Source organism: Mytilus galloprovincialis, chromosome 12, assembly GCF_965363235.1.
Source record: "Mytilus galloprovincialis chromosome 12, xbMytGall1.hap1.1, whole genome shotgun sequence".
NCBI lineage: Eukaryota > Metazoa > Mollusca > Bivalvia > Mytilida > Mytilidae > Mytilus > Mytilus galloprovincialis.
The window spans coordinates 23,420,922-23,433,167 of NC_134849.1; the positions used below are offsets into that span (position 1 = coordinate 23,420,922).

The window sequence follows — 12,246 nt, forward strand, 5'->3', positions numbered from 1 at the left end:
CAGCAATTTGAACTTATATGCTGTATCGATCGCATAGGAAATACCTCAAAATAAACTGGCTGCTCAAGCTGCAAGCCGCAAAGTGGCAACATCTTGCAAATAAGTTTATATTTGTACCTTTTGCGTACAGTAAAGTAACGTATTTCACAGTGCACGAATTATAATATACGGTTCGCCATTGTAATCCAGTGTACGGGCATTCACAGTGGTATTGAATCAGAAACACGTCCGAAATTGATAGTTACTTAATTTAACATATATGTTCTTTCAATTTCTTTTTTTTTATTACAGTTGCATTGACAGCTTGTACTTCAGCGACTGAATTTCCATTAATGAACAAATCTGATGTTATCAAGTTTCCACGTGTTTTTTCCCATGATGGAATACAGAACTTGTCAGCTTTTACCACTGCGGGAGTTTTCACATGCAGAGACAGTGGACTATATATTGTACATATGACTTTAATAACTGATACGGATTCATCTTATGTTCAAATTTTCAGAAACTCCAGAGTGATTGCCAGTTTATTCACGAGTAGTAGCACACGGTACCATCCAACTTCTGGATCTGGAATGGGATCTGTGGAACTGGTAGCAGGCGACACCATTGTAGTAAAAGCAGAAAGCAATAACATTTTACTTAATTCTGCATGTTGTTTAACAATCGTGAAAATTAAATAACCTCACAATATGTGAAGACACGAGTCCGAAAACGATAATTATAAAAAACTTTTGGTTAGTCTGAGAGCCCACAAACTTGTTTAACCCCGCCACATTATGTATGTTCCTGTGCAAAGACCGTATCTTGCATTTCGATGGTTGTCGTTTGTTGCTGTATATTATATTTGTTTTTCGTTTATTGTTTTGTACATAAATAAATTATCTCGTTTGAATTGTTTTCATTCGTCATTTCGGGGCCTTCTTTTAGATTACTATACGCAGTATGGGTGTTGTTCATTTATGATGGCCGCATGTTAACCTTCAGTTGCCAACCTTCTACGTCTTTGATGGAAAGTGGAAAGTTTTCTCATTGGCAATTATGCCACATCATATTGATATAGACATTTGAAGCTCAGAGTTGAATAAAAATACTTTTTAAGTCCACTGCTACTTTGCAAATCCAGGTCCCTATGTATAAGAGTGAGCTTGAAGCCTATACCAGCGTACTGTATCTCTTTTTAAATTCTTGAAAACGAGTTTTCTCGTTTGAATTGTTTTACATTGTCATTTCGGAGCCTTTTATAGCTGACAATGCGGTATGGGCTTTGCTCATTGTTGAAGGCCGTACAGTGACCTACATGTATATAGTTGTTAGTTTCTATGTCATTTTGGTCTCTTGTAGAGAGTTGTCTTATTGGCAATCATACCACATCTTCTTTTTTATATTAGTTGTTTCACATGGCTTGGACATATATCCAAGCAGCTATTACATTTACGGTTCAATGCATTGATTTCGTTTTGTAGATGTTGAATTTCAAATCTAAAAAGTCTTTTTACGAAACAGAATTTTATATATGATGTCTGATATCTGATAAATGCATTTCTTGAAATTCTATTCTTCAAGTTTGTTTTGCTTTTACATGATGGATACCACGCCATTGTGTACAAAACTCCAGTTCCAAAACGGTTTAGGACACTTTCGTCAAGTTTTAAAACATTGTGAATTGAATAATTTTAAAACGTTTTCACTGTATGACAAGCAATCTGTATTGTTTCTTCATTGTTTTAAAATAAAAATATTGAATAATACGCTTTTAACCAACCTCCAATTTCTCTATATGGTTATACACTCCTCTCCATTTTGCAGTAAAAGTAAAAATCAAATTGTAATAGCACATTTATTCAATATACAACTTAACAATAACATTGCACAATACCATAAATTACGCACACAAAATTAAAAAAATAAAACTTAACAATAAATACTACCAGTAATTTGTTTTTGAGGCTGAAAAATATTAAATTGTTGTTTGAAACATGAGAGCCCAATATTCACTAAGCAAAGAAGTTATTCAACTTCTTATAACTTATATGAAAGACTGTATATCAATTTGTACTTTTATGTCACGATATGTCCATGGATTTCATATTCTATACAACTTTTACTGAATAAATAAAATGATCAAGATAAGAATCACTCTTTCTTTTTTTACGACAACATGTACATATTTAAATAATGAATGATACAACTTCATAGCTGTTAAATTGGTTCTCTTATGCTGACAAGTCACTTCAGAGCAATATATAGTGAAACCTGTTTAAACCAAACCTCTTCAGGACTTAAGATTTTGTTTGGTTTTGGTCGATGTTCGGTTTTGTCAGGTTCAGAACGCATGCCATTTGATATGACGGTGCTTAAGAACATGTTTGGTTTAGACAGGTTTTCGGTTTATGCAGGATTCGGTTTAGTTATGTTTCACTGTACTACATAAAACTTTAAGAAAACACAACATTTTATCTGGTCGCTGTTTTCCATGCTATGTATGTTTTTGACTGTGAATAATGCATCAATAGTCCATTAGTCTGTTGAGGACTCGCATCTTCTGAAACTAATTTACAATTGGTCCCAGAAATCTATTCAGGTACCGGCATCTGTTCTGTATGTATTCGTCGATGTGCATTGAGGGTACTGATTAAAGTGAACCCTTTACCGCAGATATCGCATCTATGTGGTCTTTCACCTACAATAGACAAACACAAACTAATAAGAAATTATAACAAACATTAAGAACAAACAAATAACACACAAGAAACAAAACATTCATAACTCTGGTGATCATGCAAGTGGCCACTTATATTTCCAAAAGATGTGGCATGCATAATCCTTTCTCGTCAAAATTTGCTGATAAAGATCAGCAAGAAAAGCATAATATTTCTTTGTGGAAGTCTGACAACTAAACCGCTCGGAACGAACTTTATACTTATTGGAAAAATTTTACTGGACAAACTGGTTTCATACAATATAACAGAAAAGATATAAATAAATATGAACCTACCAGTATGGGTGTAGCAATGAATTTTCATGTCAATCTTTTGATGAAAACCTTTTCCACAATACGGACAGGTAAATGGTTTAAAGTTGGTATGAGTGCGCATATGCGTATGTAAATTAGATGCTCTGTTGAAAGCTTTGTTGCATGTTGGGCAGACATATGGTTTGACTGTCGTATGAGTCAGACGATGTCTCGTGAGATTTCCCGGTTGTCTGAAAGCTCGTCCACATACTTCACACTTGAATGGTTTGTCTCCTGTATGGATTCGCTGTAAAAAAAAAGAATTGGGTTAAGATTCGATTATAATAACTGTTTTGGACAGGTCACTATGTTCTACCATTGAAATCTTCCTCGATTCTTCATAAAAAAATTTGATTTGGTCTTGTTCATTATCAATTGTGATCATGAGATGCCTTGAATATGAATACGGTTTTGTGCTTATTTGAATATACATATAATAGTTATTTATTCTTTCCGGTAAGGTTGGATTTTTTTTTTGTTCGGGGGTTTCTTTTATCTTTTAGCTTTTGTGTTGCCTTATAATATATTCATGAAAACTACTTTTCTTTGTCTTTTAAAATTATTTCAAAAGTCAACATTTCAAAAGTTTTCGATGTGAAAACTAATTTGTAATCTGATCTAATTATTTACTTTAATAAATAATTTCTTATTTATTTATTTATTTCTTATTTTTTAATTTTAGCATTTCATCGACTATTAAAGATATTGTTTGAAGTCAATTAGTTAACTTTATTTTAGTATTATAGGACTAGTCAATATTATAAATTTATGTTTCAATGAGTATTTATACTCTTCTGAAATAATTTCGGACAATTTGTCTTGTGTTTGCCCTCACAATTGTTGTAACAAAAACTGTCCCAGTACCGCATATGGCGACAATAATTTTTAATCCTTGTATAATTGATATAAATTTGATTTTATTGAATGATCGAAAGATGGCTGTGAAAAGCAGGTGTATTCTAATGTGATTTAAATTGTTCAACACAATATTGATATAAAACAGTGATAATATTGACACTAAATTAGATTTGTTAACAAAGGTCGCGTGTCCGGAACTAGCAAGTGTTTCGAATGGTCCGATATTGGTTTGACAATTATCTTTGTCAACAATTTGAAGAGGTGAAAATCTTTTAGAATAATAAAAAGGTATCTAAACTTTGTGACAATTATTGGAAGTACAGCGCATTTAATTGTAAAAGGGATGTGATCTGAATTTACAAATTTAATTTGTATTTCAGTACATTTTGAAACTAATTCTAAAATAAATATTTGAATTAATTGCTTAACTGTTATAGAATTTATGAGTAAATATGCAGGGTTAAAACGTTAAAGGGGTTCAAAAACTGTAAACTGTATATCAGGACCGTGATATCTTAAGGAAAAAGGGTCGGACGGTTCTAAAAATCATAAAGTTGGGTATAGCACTGTGGACGGTATTGAAATTTCAAATATTCAAAATTTGAAAGTAATGTCTTCCAAATTGTTTAAGAACATTTTACTGAGGTAACACGAAAGAATAGCATCATTTATACCATTACAAGCGTATGAAATTTCGCTATGAACAGTCATGCAAATAAACAAAAAAGAGTTGTCTGACTCTTTCTGTGAATCTTTTTTTTTTCAAAATAAGACACAATTTTTTTCAAGTTATCAAATACTGAAGACGATTTAGTTTTTACAGATCTTTTAATAAACACTATCTGTTTAATTTTAAAATGTATTTATTCTCGTATACTAGTATATGTATGACATTAATGGGAAAATAATGCTGAAAAAAACAACATTTTTTTTATTATCCTCCCTTCCTTTCTTTTAAGCTAGACGGATAAAACGTTAGCGTACACTGGTAACAATATTCGCAGAAAATTATAATAATAAAAAAAAAGGAAACCGGTTTGGTCATATTCAACAAAAATTAGAATGCTGCTTGTCAGAACTTGGAAATAAAATCAGTCTCGGTTATAAACACAAACTGTCAAAAATGACAACTCGGGAACAAAACGTTAAACATTTTAAAAAGTAGACTTATAAAGTATCAAGATTTTCTAAATTATTAATTGAATTAAATATAAGCCGATCATCTCATTAGTTCACGTTAAACCAGATTAATCTAAAGATGTTTTCTCATGGTATTCTAAAAAATCTTTCAATTTATAATTAATCATTTTCAAAATCCAGATTAAAATTACATATAGACCCATAATATTTTATTTTATTATCCTTCATAAAAATACATATTTCTACTACTAGTTCGGAATTCTTTATTTATTTTTCTATACATCTAACAGAAACAAATGCTATAGGTAGCGACAGTATTTGAATGTTAGCTAATGGCAAAAAAAATCTCCCAAAGTTTCTTTTTTTTTTGGTCAAGTTATGTTTTCAACGGTTTCGTTTTTCGAAATATTTGCTAATATTCAAAAGTGTTTCAATATTAAGCAATACAATGCAAAAAAAAGTAAAATAACAAAAATACTGAACTCCGAGGAAATTCAAAAATGAAAGTCACTATTCAAAGAACAATATTAAAAGCTCAAACACAAAACCCGCATCAGCATTTCAAAAAAGTATTATACTATTTCATTCAAGTATCCTTTAGATAAAAACTAAAAAGCAAGATAATTCTAGACAATAAGGGGGGGGGGGGGGGGGGGGTGGAATGGTTTCAGGTATAATTTCAATGTTTGCAAATATTTGTTTGCCTTCTGAAATTTCAAATGTCTTGGCCTAAAGAATAGTACACGTGTGACTTGGATGGAGAGGTTTCTCATTGGCACTCATACTACATCTTCTTATATCTATGTAATTGCGCACTCGGTGCAAATAACTGTGCTGATATGTGTCATTCACAGAGAACTTAAAAATGCAGCCTGTCCTTAATCGAAATAAAATATATTTTTATGTCAAAAATAAATATTTGATGAAATGATATTGTATTAATAGTATATTTACTGGTTGGTAAACATATTTGCAATGGTTGAGAGTCTATAAATGAGACTAACAATATAGAGAATAACAGGCAAAAAAATAGAGATACGTGGGCGACAAACAAAACCCTAAATAAATAAGAATAATGGTGTTATAAAATGAAAGTGGGGAAATCAAAGAATTATCTGAAATAATGTTTTTACCACCTATACTTGACCAACAATATAAAATTAAGAGATTTGATATGATTGTCAATAAGACAGCTATCCACCAAACTTCAAATAAATTGGATGTAAGCAATTATAGGCAACAGTACGGCCTTCAATATTGAGAGAAACGTATACCATATTGTCTGATATAAAAAAGAATTCGACATGAAAAATTTTACAATTCAATTGAGAAAAATAACGACCTAATTTTTAACAAAACAATTTACAAAAAACAAATATGAAAAACAATGAACCAACGACAAACACTGAACTTCAGGTTCCTGACTTATGACAGTCACGTACAGAATGTGGCTGGGTAAAGCATGTTTGTGAGCGATCAACCCTCCCTAACCTGGAACATAAGAAGGATAAAAGTTATTAAAAAAACAAGACTCTTACCTTGTGTGTTACTAAAGTATTGCTTCTAGAAAATGCTTTTCCACATACATCACATTTGTACTTTTTGATTGGTGGAGGTTTCTCTGCATTGATCCGTCTACTTCTTAGCCCCGCCATGTGGAGTAATGCTGGGTGAAGTAAACCGGAATGAGGCTGAATACCCCCGAAATACTGCATCATCTGTGCGTTTGGTGATAATTGCGGAACTTGTGTTGCAGGTGTTGGTAAATACGGAGAAGAACCGAGTAGATGAGACATTGCTAAAACTTGTCCATTCGGGAAAAATGGTGCCGGTGGAATAGCAATGTTAGTGTTATTTGGTGTTTCATTTTTATTGCAATCTTCTGTGTAATGTCTGCTTGAGGAAAGTGTTTCTTTGTATAACTCTGATCTGTTCGATTTGTTTCTGTGCGTTATTTCACCAGGTTCATTGTTAACTTCGTCATTTTCGTGTCGGGTTTCTGTACTCTCAGTCTTTTTAAAAAGCCTTGTTAAGTTCTGGAAATAATTTGTAAAAGGTATGGACGTGTTCACTTCAGTAAACGCGTTCGTTGTGAGTTCACTGTCTTTTTGGTCTTCAGTAGTCAAATTTGATTTGCTTTGAGCCAAGAGAGCTTGGTAATCGGTTGTTTCAGTTGTCCATGGTGGTATGAATAAGCCTGGAAAGTATCCAAACGGAGGGGGTGCACCAAAGGGTATAGTTGGAAACGCTGCTGAATGTTGAGTCGAACTTGCTAATTTACTTATCTTACTAAATGCTGAACTTTCGGAAGGTGTTATGATTTGAGGTCGGAATGGTATGAAGGATTTCGGAAGGTCCATTTCGTATGATGATGTTGGTGAAGTTGTTCCGTTCGAAGAAACATTTGATATCGGACTTGTTCCACACTCCTCCATGCCAGAATCTTAAAAAATGAAATTAAAAAATTTACAAATATATGGTGCTTTATTTTTGACTACTATCATATTTCAAAAGTGTTGAACTCGATATGCTTATTATTCGTTTCCATTTCTGTATTCAATTTCTTTGCATTTATTATTTGTTCCAAATTTGTATGATATTTTTTTACGCATTTACAAGCTCACAAAATGTAACTGTATATTTCTGACTTTTCTATTTTGTTTTATGATATCATTTATTTTTTTATTTATTTATTTTCTTTATTTTTTCCTTTCAAACTTTTCTTTAACAGAATAAGACTTTTATTTCATTTCATTTTCAAATATCTTTTTTTTAGACGAGACCACAAATACGTGTACATATTTTATGTAGAAGAGGCTAAAACTAAAAATATACAATTAAAATATGATAAAACTAATTAATACCTGAGCTGCATGAATTTTCCGAATCTTCCTGTAACATTTTGTCATCCATTGGATATTCTGCCGTGTCCGACATTTCCTCACCAAAAAACTGTGATTAAAATAATAAGTAGCTTTTAAGTTCTACCTTTATGTAAAGATAAATATTACAATAGGATAAATTGGATTATTTTATTGTATTTTTCAATTGGCGAATCACCTGGAACTTAGGTAAAAGGTCATTCGATTGGTGAGCTTTGATTGGCTATTAGAAATTCGTTTACATGTACAAGGAAAAGGCCTTACTTTCTGCCAAGTCAAGATATTAATATTTTCATTCAATATAACACAAAATAATATACAAAAAAATAATAATATGTTTTTACTTTACAACTTGTATTTTAGACGATTCAATCAAACTTATTTCTTACTCTCCATTTTTTTTATAATGATAATATTATACATCGATTTGAGAAAAAGAAATAACTTAACTATGAACATTATTTGAAAACTATAAAATCTGTGAATGATACAACCTAATAGATGTAGAATTAACAGTGTCATTTTAAGAAAAAAATGTAAAACATCCAAACCGAAAAAACACAGGAATTGCAGAAAACGACCTATCTCGAGAAAGAAAAGGGATATTTTCATGCCAAAGAAAATGCAAAGAAAAATCAGACTTCTGAAAACAATTATTTCAAAGATACAAGGTTTGAAATCCACGAATTAGTAGTGGCTGTGTAGTAAAAGGGATAAACAATTGTTTTAAAAATACTAGCAAACTGATTTCAATTAACAATATTTCAATGCAACAAAAATACTAAAAAACTGACAAATGAATGCTACCAAAGAACAGTGTACATGTATTCATAAGTTAGAAGAAAAGTCATCATTTTATATGTTTACTGTTTGTTTTTTTTTTGTTTTTTTTTTTAAATTATGCAATTTAGAAATAACACATTTATTTTTTTAATTTCCCCTTTTTAATTAAATTACATCCACAGTGTTATACACTTATACCTATAAGTTTTTTTTCTTTTTAGTAGTTTTTACACGATATTTATTTGTGATCAACAATTTGCAACGAAAGTGTTTAAAGTTTGGTTTCTTGAGAAATTAAAACATAAAATACAAAAAGACCCCGTTGTGAGATCAATCGTTGTCTTGTGACTCATGTGGCGTTTCTAACTATGAAATCGTATGGGGACAAATAAGGTGCTGATCCGGAATATTGAGGCGTTACCGAGCACAGGTGAGATTTTCACACTTATTTGTGAACATACTGTCCGCCACACGACTGACCATAATAGATTTACACAATAATGTGATTTGTCAACAAGCAACTTAATCACATGTATACCAAAACAGATTGATAATTAAACATATATTATTATTTAATAATTTACATTAATTGATTAATAAACTTCTAGAAGGTTACCGCGTTTCGGAAGTTTTCAGCAGTTTAAAACAGATTGATAATTAAACATATATTATTATTTGATAATTTACATTAATTGATTAATAAACTTCTAAAACGTAACCGCGTTTAGGAAGTTTTAAGCAGTTCAATTTTTAATATTTATCCTCTTGAACTATGTGTAATGCAATTTACTTGTATTGAGAGTTGACCAGACTGGTGCCGCATTGAAAAAAATAACTTTGATTTTATAAATTCGTCAAAATCGAAGATTACAGTAAATAAACTTTCAAATTTGTTTTAAGACTATTCCTTTTTTTAATTTAGTAAAAAAGGGGCTAAAAATCCTTAAAAAAAACGATTTAATTACCACAGAAACACAGAAAGATGCTTTAACGTTAACTTAAAAAAGACCATTGTGCTTTGATTTAAAGTAAATTATCGTCGTTTTATTTTTATTTTCATAAAATCGGATTTTATTTAATTTGATTCGCATGGGACGACTTTTTTTTGACAAACATAAAACAACAGGACACAAAATTTCAAAGGGACATTAACAAACAATATTTCAAATAACCACAGACCACCCATTACACACCCCCACCCCTCCCCTTAATAACGACGTCTCGACTAACATGCATCAACACAAACATTTCGAAGAAACTACTTTAAAAGATGATCGAACTAAAACCCAATAAAAGGGTGCGCAGACGTCTACAAAGGGTAGCAAATAAAGCTATATTTTGAACAATACAAATATTGCCCACATATTTAACTGAAAGCCTAAATTATGTCTAACTTTTTTGGAACTAGGTAACATTTTGTATCCTTTCTTACAGATTTGCAAATAATCATTAAATGATGTTGATATATGTTTGACGCTCTTTCTTTAAGACAATGTTTCTAAATAATACAATACAATACAATACAGGTAAAAAAAAAAAAAATTGTATTGAAAAATGTTTGTGCTCTTGTATGACAAAGAGAACTTACAGCAGCTTTCAAATGAACGCTTATTTGTCCTTATAAAAGGAAAACTTTTAAAAATATACAAAAAAATACTAAAAAAACCAAATTCAGTCAGAGCCGAAACATCTTTATTGGCAGATTCAACTTGCTTTATTTCAAATTCGTTCGTGTCAATAACTTGTCCAAGTAATCTTCAACTAGACGCAAGTCATAGATAAAATGAATGACCGACAACATTGTAATATTTTAAATGATAAAACAACCGTACGATAATTTATGATATTCAGGACAGTATATTAAATGTTCAAAAACTAAATCTGAGCTTTAAAAAAGGTCATAACACAGCTATGAAAATTCTAAAAATATTCGGCAATCAATTCCTTCTGTTTCATAAAACATTTTGTTTAATTTATACTTGATAATTATCATATTTACCTTCTGAAAGATCCTCTCATGGTCATTCAACTTCCAAATCATGTTTCTCTCTTTCTGTTGATACTAGCTGCCAAAGTTTACAATTTTAAAATGGTGTAACTTTTACATTTACTAACATTTAAATATTAGAATATAACCGCAATGATTCATTGTAAGTCACTTTAACCAGAGGTGTATTGCAGTTTTAGTTTAGATTATCCCTTAATAATTTAAAGTCAACTTCAGAGGAAGGCCGCCATGACAAAAAACTTTGACAATTATGAGTACTGAAAGTTGTATATAGTACCGAACAGTCATATCCCCTCCAGAACTGTTGTATTTTATTTTTAAATCTTAAATGAGAGAAAATAATCAGTTTAATCTGTCGGTTACTGTTCCTTTCTCATGAATTTGTTGTCAAGCCCGAATAAATGCTTTGCTTCATTGAATGATTTGAAATCATGATTGATTAATTGAATCTTGATTGATTGATTAATTGAATCTTGATTGATTGATTAATTGAGACATCAAACACTGGATAAGAGTGACGATATCAAATCGTTTAAAAGAAAAACAAAGGTTCCATATTTGTTTTAAAAAGTGCTCATCTCCATTTTTCTGAAATCCACCTCTTAGATTGACAAGTACAATTTTGGAGAATTCTGAACAACTAATCAAAGAACTGTATTTAAGACATTTAAGGAAGTGTTACAAACACACTGCTGTTGAACAAAATGACATCAGACCCTAGGTATATAAAACGTTGCAAGTAGGATCATACTTATCGTCACTTACATCAATAATGCAACTTTACATATATAGAAAATAATAGTGCATTGACTTGACATATCAACGATATAAGGATGAGACTTGGAAACGGGTAAATGCGAGGCTATGCCGCGAGCTTTTTCCCCGTTTCGGGCCGAATCCTTATATCGTTGATGTGTCAAGTCAATGCACTATTATTGTCTTTATACTGCAATCTGAAAAAAACAAAACATTTTTATAAAATTAATTGTTGTTTAATGTGTTAATGTTATCATTTGATCTAAATATTGGGAAATTTCACCCTTTTATAAAAAGGCCTCATAGCATGCAGGCGGAGAAATATACAACACGATGAAATGTACATTACCTGTTGAAATTCACAATCGATGGTGAACGAATTTGTTTAAGAATTTAACTAAGATATCAACAATTAGCATAAAACATAATGATTTATAGTTTGCAGACCAAAATATTAACAAGTGAAATATGTTTTTTTGATAAGAAAATGCAAAAGAAATAAGTTTGAGTCGTTGTATACATTGAAAACAAGAACAGGTTGCATAGGGCGTATGAATAATTGGTTATAATTTCGGCAATTTCTTAGTAAATATTCATGAGGAAAAGTAATATCAATTCAGTGACTGTATATCACATAGAAATATACGGTCAACGCATTTTGACTGCTTAAATAGAACAAGTGCAGTATAAATAGGGTTATTAAATGGTTATTTTAAGAATTTGGCACATGTTTATGGATGCCTTTGCAGTTAGGTTGCTGTCACATTAAGAGCCAGTCTGCCATAAAACCATGCAAAATCTCAAAT

The 12,246-nt window shown here is 31.0% G+C and overlaps 1 protein-coding gene across 1 annotated transcript; it reads right to left on the reverse strand.

Moving 5' to 3' along the window:
• Nucleotides 1–1,818: 1,818 nt before the first annotated feature.
• LOC143054513 (uncharacterized) lies at nt 1,819–10,732 on the reverse strand. Its single transcript, XM_076227541.1, has 5 exons — nt 10,676–10,732; nt 7,876–7,963; nt 6,550–7,454; nt 2,996–3,260; nt 1,819–2,680 (listed from the first exon to the last, which is right to left on the reverse strand). The coding sequence occupies exons 1-5, from the start codon at nt 10,715–10,717 to the stop codon at nt 2,574–2,576; spliced, it is 1,407 nt and encodes a 468-aa protein (XP_076083656.1). The 5' UTR covers nt 10,718–10,732; the 3' UTR covers nt 1,819–2,573.
• Nucleotides 10,733–12,246: the final 1,514 nt, after the last annotated feature.

Bases quoted from the DNA above. Each gene is read 5' to 3' on its own strand.
- LOC143054513 (XM_076227541.1), bottom strand. From the start codon at position 10,717: ATGATTTGGAAGTTGAATGACCATGAGAGGATCTTTCAGAAG. The intron at 3,261-6,549 runs GTAAGAGTCTTG...TTTTTTTTACAG, and splicing joins ATACTTTAGTAACACACAAG to CGAATCCATACAGGAGACAA. The intron at 2,681-2,995 runs GTAGGTTCATAT...TGTCTATTGTAG, and splicing joins TCATTGCTACACCCATACTG to GTGAAAGACCACATAGATGC.